This window comes from Lissotriton helveticus, chromosome 6, assembly GCF_964261635.1.
Source record: "Lissotriton helveticus chromosome 6, aLisHel1.1, whole genome shotgun sequence".
Classification (NCBI taxonomy): Eukaryota; Metazoa; Chordata; class Amphibia; order Caudata; family Salamandridae; genus Lissotriton; species Lissotriton helveticus.
This window is the reverse complement of record NC_136067.1, coordinates 1,915,543,907-1,915,556,822: the sequence shown is the minus strand read 5'-3', so window position 1 is coordinate 1,915,556,822 and position 12,916 is coordinate 1,915,543,907. Positions and strand designations below refer to the sequence as shown.

General features: G+C 43.0%; 1 protein-coding gene across 1 annotated transcript in view; it reads right to left on the bottom strand.

The window, feature by feature from the left end:
- LOC144762934 (xanthine dehydrogenase/oxidase-like) overlaps positions 1–12,916 on the bottom strand; it is a 575,825-nt gene that overhangs the window by 237,324 nt on the left and 325,585 nt on the right. Inside the window, exon 21 of the mRNA XM_078648235.1 lies at positions 3,783–3,907. Coding sequence (XP_078504361.1) covers positions 3,783–3,907 — 125 coding nt within the window. The remainder of the gene's footprint in view (positions 1–3,782; positions 3,908–12,916) is intronic.

The following is a 12,916-nucleotide window of genomic DNA, read 5'->3' as shown; positions in this document are numbered from 1 at the left end:
GCATCTCTATTCAAGGACAACATTTCATCTATCCTAGGCAAAGGGTATTGGTCAATAAGTATTTGGCTGTTCGGATATCTCAAGTCCACACATAAGCGGGCCTTTCCATTGGCCTTGCGTGCTACGACCAACGGAGAAACCCACTCTGCTGCATTTACTGTCTCAATTACATTTGAATTTAACAACTTCTCCAATTCTGCCTTAACTTCTTCTCTAATAATCATTGGTATATTCCTTGCTTAAATATCTTTGGCACAGCACCATCTTTCAGTCGAATATGGTGGGCAAAGCCTTTTAACTTACCCATTTCCTTTGAAAAGAACGAAGAGAATTCATCAAGAACCGATTTTTTAGTGTCTTCACCTTCACATGAGACCAACATCTGCTCTTTGCTATTGGGGTTCAGAATAATATTCAGTTTTTTTTTATCTTTCTATCCTAATACGGATGGTCCGTCTTTGGATATATATAACTTACCAGTTGCATGTCTGCCTTTAAATCTAAATACTAGTACGCTAAAACCTTGAATATCAATTCTTTCTCCCGTATAGCTTTCAGGAGAAATGTCAGGAGGTTCCAACCAGCTCCCAATCTGGGAAACAAAGTGTTCCTCCCATACGTGTTGAGCAACAATTGTGTCCGGTGAACGTGAATCCGCAGCTAATTGAATAAGAACTCCACCTAAAGAAACTTGACACAATGGTCTAGTGGATGAAACATCTGAAATGTTCAAAACAACTTTCTTTTTCATGGTAGTTTGTACTTGAACACCATCTTCACTAGAAGATGAGTGATAATCTAGCTCTGCTTCTTGAATACAGGATAATTTACCCTTATAATTCTTATGCATTTTCTTTCTGCACACCTTAGCAAAATGCCCCATGACGCCACACACTAAACATTTAGACGACTTTGCAGGGCATTTTGGGTAATTAGCTGAGTGAGAGCGACTGCCACACCTATAACTTACTAATTCAGAATATTTTTTGACCTCCACATTGTCTTTCTTATAACCTCCGGCTTTAAAATCTTTGTTGTTCTTATGGCTCACCTTACTATCTGAGATTTTACTAACGACCTCCACTTCTTTTTTATCACTGGCCAATGACGCTTTGGCACATAACTCAGACAACTCAGCTTTTTTTACCATAGCAATAATTTATTTCAAGGAACCTTCTCCTTCTACCCACAACTTATCTTGGATTGTTTTGTTTTTAGTATACATAACAATCTGATCACGTATCAATTCGTCGTGAAGCTGTGCAAATCTGCATCTGACAGATAATTTTCTTAATGGAAATACGTAATCCTCAATGTTTTCGTGTTTGTCTTGTTTTCTTTGGAAAAAGGAATGTCTGGTGACAGCAATACACACACAGGGCGAAACATGATCATCAAGATCAAGTATAGCTGCTTTGAAAACATCCATGTCTCCCCCAACTCTATCCTGCTTCTGTAATTGGTAATAAATTCGCAAACATTCAGGACCCAAACCCAACATTAGGATTCTTTTCTTTCTTTCTGGAGAAAATGAACCATTGACATCCTCAAGATTCGCAATATAATTGAGGAAGTACTCCTTCCAATCCGTCCAAGCCACAGGTGGATCAACTGCTACTGCCTTGGAGAACTGATGTGCATGCCATGAAATTATGTTTCCCCAGCAGAAGCACTATCACTGGTGGAAGGCATGGTGATAAAGTCACAGCAAAGAAGCACAAATAAAATAAATATTCTGTGTAAGTTCCTTGTAATTGACTTCAAAACAATCTAATCGATTCTTGAAAAAACACTGTGCAGTACAACACCCTTGCACTGTTGAAAGAAATGGTCAAATTAAATACTGTAAACTTTATGATTGTCCTTAAAACTTCTTTTCTGGTTTCCAGTAATTATTTTTCCCTCGGCTCTGATGTAAAGTTAATTATAAAACATAAAATGGCCGCCGTGCCTGACCTCTACGTAGGGTCACGCAGTACGTCACATGCACTGCGCGTCACTCAAAGGTGACTGGGGAGATTGCAGGAAGAATGCAGCGTCTTTTGAAAGAGCGCCCGCTGTGGTCGTTCGTCATTCAATGGATCTTATGGAGCGCGGGGCAAGCATCCTTCAAACCTGAGCACCGCATGCACAGACGATGGAAACCGTTAAAGGATAGCCGGTAAGAGGGTTAATCACAGGATAGAATGAAGACGATCAAAGTGAAATCCTGTCTTTACTCCTTCTAGTTGTTTGCCCTCAGTTCTGTCACTTTGCGATGCGGGGTTCGTTGCTTGAATTTAATCCAAATCTTCACTTGCTCCCAGCATATGCTGTCCAAAGATAACGAACTTGGAAAGAATTCCCACAAAAGAAATCCCACATCGGTTGTCATCCGGACGTCGCTAAAATTGTAGGAACTTCCTTTACACTAAATAACTTGTAAATCTTCTTTATTCAAGTTTGTAGCAGGATAATACAAAAAGGGTGCTGCTGCCTTGAATCACAACTCAGACTGAAACCTAAGCATTCTACATTCCATGAACTACTCTATTCTAAATGATGCCATACATTCTTTATTCTAACAATTCATTCTAAAAGAAACTAATAGGTTACCACACACCCCATGTGGCCCGTCACCATTGTAAGCAATCCAAGTTAGAGCTCCAACTATGACTGACACCCCAGAAGAGATGACCAGGAGCTGTAGCAAAGACAATGCTTCTTTGGCACACTCAGTAGCTTAGCCTAGTTTTAGCAAAACTGCTCTTTGCAACCCCAGTCAACCTGCAAACTGTCTCTAAGCAACATGAGCACCCAACGAGCTTGTACCATTGGAAGGCTGCCTCAACATCAGCAGACCCTCATGTGCCACTGCTTTAAAGAACACTGCCACCTGAACTTCACCACAGTAAACATCCCTCCTCACTAAGACCCTGAACTTCTCTGAGAGCCCATGAACACATGAGGTTAAGATTAACTGTGATTGTAACTCTGAGTTTCCACAAACAGATTCACCCCCTGCTGAACACCAAGTGCTTATTGCTTAAAAATAACACACATTTACTATGCAAATTGACTTAATAATAAAAGAAGTATTTTTGTTAAAAAATAAAAACAAAAAAAGAATTAAGCTACTTGTACATTATATTTTTCCACATTCCAATAGTAACCTTGACTCTTTGTCCTCAGTAGTTACTGAAAATCAAAGCTCAAAGATGAAGAACTTTGCAGTTCAGTTAGCAGTATTATCAGGTTCCTGAATGTTCAGGGCCAGCAGCAGATACTTGTCACAAAGGGTGCCTGAATGCCCCTGGGCGGTGCAGACCTCTCAGAGACCCGGCATGACAGCTACTACCCGTAACATGCTTTGTGTGCTTTGGGGCACATGCTACACGGGTGTCAGCTTCACACTGTTTGCTTGTTTGGTGAGCAGGACCTCCTCTTACTCATCAGTGTCCTTATTTTTGCACAACTATCCAACATTTTATTTTTCTAATGGGCATAACCACCAATTCCTTATATGTATCACTGTCTTGACACATTGGCCTGGGCACAACTATGGTGAGTGATTTAACTTCATTTGTTTCATTGACTATATTTTTTATTGATTACGTTTTATGGTGGGATTTTCTAAGATCGGTTTCCCTTTTTGAAGATAAATTTATTTTAACATGCACAGCACATGATTTAGGACTCCTTTCTCGCCATTTTATTCAAAAGAGCACCAAGAAATGCCAGTGACTCAGAAAGATCTGTGTTAGACGTGAATCAGGGTATTGTGATTTTTGGCCACACTTTACCTGCACGCATTTTGGATCCTGGGTGGAAACATACAACTCCATCTCCCCATCTTCACCTTTGGGTACTGCGATGGCACACTGGGTTTCCATGTAGAAATGCTCCTGCCCTCCCATGTGTATCTCCCCTAGGAAGACAAAGAGAACAAATGTGATCAGCCGCTAGCTTGGAATTCCATCAGGACAGTCACTGGGTGGGCCACCAACGAATCCCTAATGTCTTCCTGCATATATATTCTCTGGGTGGTCATGATCCTACTGCTCAACTGTAGCTGGTGCTGGCCAGAGTCAAATGAGAAAAAGATTCCAGAGAGGCAGCACTGATGTCAGGAGTAGTCCCTCTTCCCTTAGACTGATACAGCAAGAGATGATGTCATGGTGATGGTCATACCTTCCTGTTGCAAAGCTCAAAAAAGTGAAGTGTACTGCTTTAATGCAATCCAAAAATAATTCTGAACAGAGCAGAGCCTCTGAATGTAGTAAATATACAGGTGTGTGAACAGACCAGTTGCCATAGAATTTAAACCATTGGTGGTGTTTGAATTCACAAGCTGTGAAAGAGACCATTTTGAATATGATTCACATACTACATCATTCCGCAATTCCCATGACATCCATCTACCTAACAAGTTTTGATTGTATTAGATTAGATTAAAGATTATTTAGGCTCAACTGCGTGTAATTTTGGCATGATTTAGATTTTAACTCTATAGCAGTTGGTAATGAGATGGTATGAGGGGCAAACTTTGCAGTGATGCAAAAAACATTAAAATCTATGTTGCAACATTGTAGCTACTTGGGTAATGGGCGATGGCGATAACAGACTTTGGACCAGCCAATATTATGAAAGTGCTTTTCATCATGCCAAATATGGAAGGAACTGTTAGTCTATTCCTTTTTAAAAAATCATGTTAATATGTTTTTAACCCTATTGCAATATGGCTTAAGAAGATGTTGCACTTGTTTTGCTGCTTATGTAATAAGAAAGGTAACTTTATAATTATAAGAAATTGGGTTGCTGGTTGACTGGGGTGTGAGGGAATAACCATTTAGTAAGAGGGGGACCAATGGGTAAATGTAAGTAGAGCAGTAGGGGAAAATCAGAAAAAACGAAACAACAAGAATCTGCTCTATCTATCTGTTTCTAGGAACGCAATAAACTCAACTTTATTGTGTTCTTTGAAACAGATAGGTAGAGCAGATTCTTGTTGTTTAGTGTTGACTGGGGTGTGAGCCCTAGTCAAGCAGCAACCAAAATCCTTGTCAGAGAAAAGCGCAAGCAATCTCAAATTAACCTTTGCTCACCCCTTTGGTAGATTGGCACAGAGCAATGAGGTTTTACTTAGAGGCAATGTGCAACACTTCAAACAGTAAAACAATGAATACACACCACAAAAGGAGCCCAAAACAGATTTATAACAATACAGGATTTTTTTATAAATAAAAAAAAACAACGCTAATTAGTAGAACAAGAGATATTCAATTTGAAAGATTTTAGTGAAACTAGTGCTAAAACACACAAAGTGCCAACTGTGGATGGAACAAAGTCACAAGTTTAGGTGATGTAGCTTGGGCTGGGTACAGGGACCCAGTCAGGCCAGCTGAACAAAATACCTTAAATCCCAGGTTGCAGAGCTTTGTTTGGATCCGTGTCGAAGATGCATCGCACAGCTGAAGCCATGCGTTGGTTCCAAGATACGGGGATGCTGCAGTGCGAAGTCCTGTTGCTTCAACGTCGAGGATCCCGTTGAATAGGTTTGCAGTACGAAGTCCAGCGTTGGAAATGCGGCACGCAGCTGATGATGCATCGGTTCCGAAGGGCTGTGAGGCTGCAATGTGGAGTCCATCTTTATCGTTGAGGCTGCCGTCGATGAGAGATGCGGAGGCCTACGCTGAGAATGCGGTGCGCAATGGCAGTTCCGAAGATGATGCGAACTGCGGAATCAATGCGAGTACTTGTGATGGGCCCAATCCACACAGCCGAGGCGAGTTCTGCCTGGGGATACGCCTCTCAGCTGAGAAGATCAATCAATCAATCAAAGTACTTGTAAATCGCGCTACTTACCCGTGAGGGTCCCAAGGCGCTGAGGGGGGGGGGGGTTGCTGCTACTGGTCGAAGAGCCTGGTCTTGAGGAGTCTTCTGAAGGCGAGTAGGTCTTGGGTCTGCCGTATGTGGGTAGGGAGGATGTTCCAGGACTTGGCGGCGAGGAAGGAGAAGGATCTGCTGCCGGAGGTCGTTCGGGAGCGACGGGGGGAACTGGTGCACAGGGCAGAGGGGAGGGAAAAACCCAGGAAACAAGGAGGCAGCAAGGAGGCAGGAACCAGGCAGTCAGGTGACGAGCAGGGGCATGGGGGCGACCTGCCTGCAAGCAGGGTCAAAGGTCACAAAAAAGCGCCGAAAGGTCACAAAGAAGATGCATCGGTTCTCCTCAGGGATGAGCTGCAAAGCAGAGAAGATGCGTCTGTTCCACTGGAAAGCACCTTGGGTCCACTCCCAAAGGTCCAGGACTGGAATGGAACCACTTGGCAGAGTACATTCAGAGATGGCAGAGTACATGTGCAGGTGCAAGGTTGTTGGAAGCCTGGTATGTCCCTGAAGCTTCAGATTAGGTAGTCAACCAACTAGCCCTTGGAGTCACTCTGGGTTCAGGAGATGCAGGTCCCGTCCTTCTCACCCTGGCAAGAGGACAGCAGGTCCGCACAGGAGGGCAGCAGTTCCTTTAAAGCAGGAGTCCAGCAAACGGGCAATCCTCTCAGCAGCGCAGCAGTCCTTCCTGGCAGAGTATACACAGCTCCAGCAGTGTACTGAAAAGTTGGTGTCTGATGCCCCCTTTTTATACCTTGGTGGCCTGGTTCTAGAAGGTGGGAGAAGCTTCTTGACAGTGGTTCTGAAGTGCCCAAATGCCCTGCCCTCCCTGCCTTAGCTCCAAGCTGGCTGGTGTGACAATGCAGGGTTGTTAGACCCTTTATGTGAAGACAGGGCATGGCATATTCAAGTGCAAGTGAGGCTTGGTCCAGCTCCTCTCTCCCATCCTGCCAGTGATGGCCCTACTAGCGACACCTAAGCTCCCATTGTGTGCGGCTGTCTAGAAGGAATACACAAAACCCATCTGCCAGCTGCACCCAGTCATGTAACCAGAGACAAGCTGCGGGCACAAAATGGCTAAGGCAAAAAAGCCACCTTTCTAAAAGAGGCATTTTCAGAATTGTAATTAACACTCTGACTTCATCATAAGTTAGGAGTTTAAATGAGGATTCCAGAAACACCAACCAGGAACCAGATATCTCTTTCCATTTGGAAATTACACTTGTAAAATGTCATAAGGCAACACCAATGCTATCCTTTTGAGGGCCACACCTTGCAGTAGTGAAAAATAAATTCATGAGTACTTCACTACTAGGACATGTAAAATCTAAAAGTACATGTCCTACTTTTTAAATACATTGCACTCTGCCATCTGGACTGTCAAGGGTCTACCCAGGTCAAAAATGGCAATTTTTACTGTACACACAGGCTTGCAATAGCATGCCTCAGACATGCTAAAGGACTACTTAAGTAGGTGTCACAATCAGTGCAGCAGGCCCACGAGTAACATTTGATTTGCAGGCTCTGGGTATGTGTAGTACCAATTTACTAGGGCTTTATAAGTAAAAAAATATGGCAATTGGGTATAAGCCAATAGCACGATATTTAGAGGAGAAAGCACATGTACTTTAGCACTGGTTATCAGTGGTAAAGTGCTCAGAGTCCTAAGGCCAGCAACATTGAGATTATAGAAAAATGGAGGAGGAAGGCAAAAAGTTGGAGTGGGATAACCACCCTAAGGCTAACAGTTCTATCAATAATTGTGTCTCACAATTATTCTCATATTGTTACATTGGAAAGTGGAATAAAAGTTAGTTGCTCCATTTCATTTCAGGTAAACTTACCAGAAGTAATTTGGAATGAATTTGTTCTTGTTTTAGGGGTTGTAAGTTTGACGTATATGCTACCATGCAAGCAGCAAAGCGGTGATAAATACTAAGGGGTCCATTATGATATCGGGCGGATTGCCTCCGCCAGGCTGGCGGAGGCAATCCGCCCGATATCATAACCAGATTTCCCCCCGCCATATTAGGACGGCTGGGGGGACCACGGCAGACGGAAAGACTGTCCGCCGCAAGGAATAATATGGTGGCGGTGTCTAACAGACACCGAAAGCCATATTATGATGTCCTGTTTTCAGTGCCTTTCCCGGCGGCGATGCCGCCACGGAAAGGCATGCGGTCTTCACTCTGGGGGCGTCCTGCGGACCCACAGAGTGAAGTACAGGTGGGGGGTGCACATGGGGGTACCTGTGGTACCCCCCTTCATTATCATTTACAAAGCTGCAGGCACCGCGCGCTGCCTGCCGCTTTGTAAATGACAATGTGAAAGTGCATTTTCAGCGTTGTGGCGGGCGGTGCAGAGAGCACCGCCCGCCACAATGCTGAAAATACAGGATGTGCCCGCCACTGTGGCGGAAACATCCTAATAGCACCCCCGGGAACCCTGCCCTTATGGCGGGCGATCCCGATTTACGATGACGGGCGGACTTTGCCCGCCCGTCATCCTAATGAGGCCCAAAATATTGTTAAGTGGACAAATGCTTACTGGAGATGTTAGAGTGAAACAAAAACAGCAAAAATATGTAATCAAAACTGCTGTTCCAGCAGCGAAGAAACTCCAATATTATTCCAGTTACAGTTTTAGAAAGGCATACTCCTGCGCATTTATTTATCATAATCTTGGCAATAGAAAGTCCTGCTCTTCCTCGTCCAAAGAGGGGAAAACATTTGTTTAAAAATAATTGCTTAGAGCTAGGTGTCTGTTTTGGGAGGGTTCACCCCTTCCCGTTTAGGGCTATACGAGGAAGTAGAAGGAAGGCAGAATATATATGATGAAGCTAGGTTTAAAACTAAAAAATCAATCATTATGAAGTAAATGTAGCTTGAAAGAAATAGTGGGAAGGTATGTATCTATTGAAAAAGTCCATCGTTCGAAAAGTAGCATTTTGAAAATGTCATATTTAATTTCAAACAAACAATGAGACTCATTTACGAGGCCCCTTGCGCCACCACCGTATCACTTGTTTTGATGCTCCAGTGGCGCAGTATGCCTGCCTATATTTACAAGGCCACCTAAGGCCACCCTGCATGACTTTTAATGGCCATTCAAGTATGGTCCCATTTCACTTATTACTCTGCACAAAAGGGGTGTTCCGTGGGTGTTGCTGTGGTATTCTCATGCAACTTCCAAAGAACCTTACACATTCCCAGATATACAAAGTGCAGTAAACCTGGGAATACGTCAGAATCCTATGCCTCCCCAGGGAAGGCGTAGGAGTGGCGCAACAAGGAGAAATTCTTTTTTTTTTCCTCATTTAAGGAGCAAAACGCCATTAATGAAAGTTTTTGTACCGCCGGCAGGGGCTGATTGGGTCATGGGGCACCCCCTATTGCTCCCAACATATCAAAAAAATGTGGGTGCCCCAGGTGGGCACTGGCGAACCCACTGTAAAATAATGTCCGGCTCCTGCCTGGCATCTAGTGTGGGTTCGGACTGAGGAACCGGCAGAGGCTGTGGAGCTCCTCCCGTAGCCCAAACCTATTATAAAGCAGGAGCCGCTCATTTGTTATTCACTGCTCCATGCAAGAAGCACCTCATTATGCATTGCAGGGGCTTTTTAGTTGCAATGTGTGAATTTATAAAACATAAATCAGATTCTCATTATTGGTTACTTTTTGACAAAACCAATAGGGCGTGCCCTTGCCATGCACTGCTAATTACCTCACATATTACATCACTTATAACATGTTCTTTGGCACCAATGATAACATCAATGCAAATATTGAAATTACATAATTGCTGACAAAATTGTGCATGGTGTGGGCACGAGTTATAGTTATTGTAGGACATAAGTTATAGTTACTTGACATAACTAACTGGTGAATTTCAGTGGTTTTATTAGTTTAAAACAGTATATTTTAACTAGCATTTTGACCTAACTATATCATCCCTGAATATACATATAGCAATATATACATATTTTTCTGTATTCACACTTAGAACTCTATATGGTACATATGAGAGATTCATGCCCTACCGGCAAGTCAACTACCAGAGTTACATCCCTGTCCCCGGATCACATATCCATGAGATTGTATTTCCTACTACATACCCACAAGACATACAAACTTTCCCGTATGAGTGGGCAGTATAGACCTGGGAAATGTCTATTACGCAATATTAAACTGAGTTCTCCTATATAATATATATATTTTTCCTTCCTTTTAGTAGACTATGCCTTCTTTTGCATGTATCAATATCATTGTGAAGTAACAATGTTGTCATTATGCAATTATGCCATTAGTGCATCTAATATACTACCAGGCATACAGGCAAACCCACAGGAGTGGCCAAAATACACATGGGAAATGGTGTATATAGCACTAGACTGTGTTTTGGTTCTTCTCTTTTACCTGGTTCGTATGTCTTATCAATGGATTTCCCAGATATTCAAATGCATTACAACTATTCAGATGTTAATAATATGTCTGACAGAATGTATTTTGTTCACAATGTATTTTTTTCACGAGTACATTGAGAAACACCCCACTACAAAGTGGATGTTATTTTGATTTTCCTTGGCATTTCCACCAGTCGATTCTAATGGTGGCCCTTTGTCTATGTTTGCTCACCACTTATGTGGTGGAGAAAACATGTATAAAGTGTGTGAGCAAGGGGATGGTGTTCCCCGTAATGCATTACTGGAATAAAATCAAAGCCTGATAAAATCTACTGAGAGAGCGTGATTACTTTTTGGATCTAAAAAAAAAACTATGGCCTAGATGTAGGTAAATGTGAATTATCGATTCATAAATACCGAATTTTACCGATTCGGTATTCATGAATCGGTAATTCAAATGTAGGTGGAAATTCGGTAACAAATATCGAATCAGTATGATTCGGTATTTACCGATTCTGTAATTACCGAATCCATATTTGTCAATAGGATTCAATGGCAGATACCGAATCGGTAATTACCGAATCGGTACAAATCCCGAATTTACAAGGGGGACAGGGTGTCTCTTTGACACCCTGTTGCACCCCTGTTTCTGGCTTGTGTGCCATGTGACACACAGACATGCCCTTAGGGCATGTCTGTGTGCCACATGGCACAGGTGTACATGTACAGATGTGAATGTACACAGGAATTCGTTATTTACCATGGAATAGTATTCCATGGTAAATAACGAATCGGTAAGGGCCTGTGGCACTGATTACAGTGCCACCTACATATTGATTTACAGAATCAGTAAATTTACCGATTCGGTATTTTACCGACTCTGTATATTTACCGAATCGGTAAAATTACCGATTCTGTAAATCAATGGCCCCCTACATTACAAATCCCAAATACCTGTCGGTAACGGCTGAAATCGGCCGTTACCGACCGGTATTTGGTGAGCTACATCTGGCCCTATATCTGGTAAGCTTCACCGGGACTCGCTCCATCTACCACGGGCTGAGTGGGGCGGAAGAAGCACAGTGTTTGAATTGTTTAATGGATGCCCCTTAAAGACGGCCGGCCGGCCAGCAAGGACACACAATGTGAGACTAACGAAAACCCGGAAGTAATTAGAATTATCAAGAAATCCTATGGAGAAGTGAGAGGAACAAAAAACCTGAGCCTTTACTTGATCCCACCGTGAGCCGGAACCAGATTCTGCTGAAATTTGCCAAGGATGATCTGGGAAGAAGAAGATCCCCGGCAACAAAGCATATACAAAAGCAGAAGTCAACCGCCACAAGCCGCATCCAAAAGGTAAGCGGCCCATGAGCCGTAACTTGATTCAGCCGTGAGCTGCTACCTGATCACGTGAGAGTCTGCTCTGAATTACCTGGGAAGAGTAAGGTCCCAAGCAACGAAAGGAACATGGAAACAGCAATCAACCGGGACGAGCCGCATCCCAGAGTTAAGGGGGAGGTTTCAGGGGTATTGAACAGGATGGAGGACGCTGTCAGTTTCTCCAGCACCCATTAACCCCACTTTGACCACTTATATCTCTGGCTGACGGTGTATGCGCACTTGTATTTGTATTTTCTTACGGATACTGGGCTACGTATTTATACTGTTTAAAACAATCACTGATACTGAATTTGTACAGGAATAACTAATTTCTTTGATATTAACAAAACTTGCGAGAACGTGTCACTGCAAAAGACACGCATTGTATTATATCCAGGATTTTCCACCAACCAGGATTGTTTATTAACAGTTTTTCTTGCCTGGCAGTAGAAACCCTCCATCCAAGGAGGGGGTGTTGGAGATTTAATCAAGCACCACAGTCACAGCGTTATTCCACCCTCACTTTTAGTTTTTTTTGTGCAGGTTTCTCTTTGCAAGTTTGTTTATTAGTATATACACACGATGGATGAAGAATCAGAAAGACGGATAGCAGCACAAAGCTTGTTCGCAGGAGCTCCCAATAAACAGCAACCTGCTAGTATCCCAGCAATAAATGACACCTCATTTCATGATAAACGTAAGAAAATGGAAAAGCTAAAAAAAACAGAAATATCAAAGTGGTGGGAGGCCATATCCTAGCAAGATTACATTGACAAGAATATGGTCCCACGAGGGCTAAGAATATACACCACTCCATTGTACAAATCGCTCAATCCAAAAAGCTCGAAGAATGGTCACAAAATTCTGCACAGAGCTCCAAGAATATGTTGACAATCCTTAAAAGTATGATTTATCAAGAAGGACTAGCTAGGTTGTGTGATTGGACTCAATGGGTACGCATGTCGGCAAACCAACTGGTTTGGTCATGAAGCCCTCACCCACCAACCTAGTTGGTGGCATGCTTCATCATCGGGCCCACCACAGTGACACCGAATGTGTCCCGGGTGTGCTGCGACTCAAGATTACTGAGGAGCTGGTATACTCACTGAGTGTGCAGTGTAGGTGAAAGGAAGTGAAAAATTAAAAGCTATACAGGGGTCCCAGTACCCAAGGGTATATGGATAGACTTTAATTACTGGGCCCCTGTTAGCAGCTAAAAAGGCAAACGGACGTTTTGGAGTAAATTATGACATTCTTCGTCCTGTG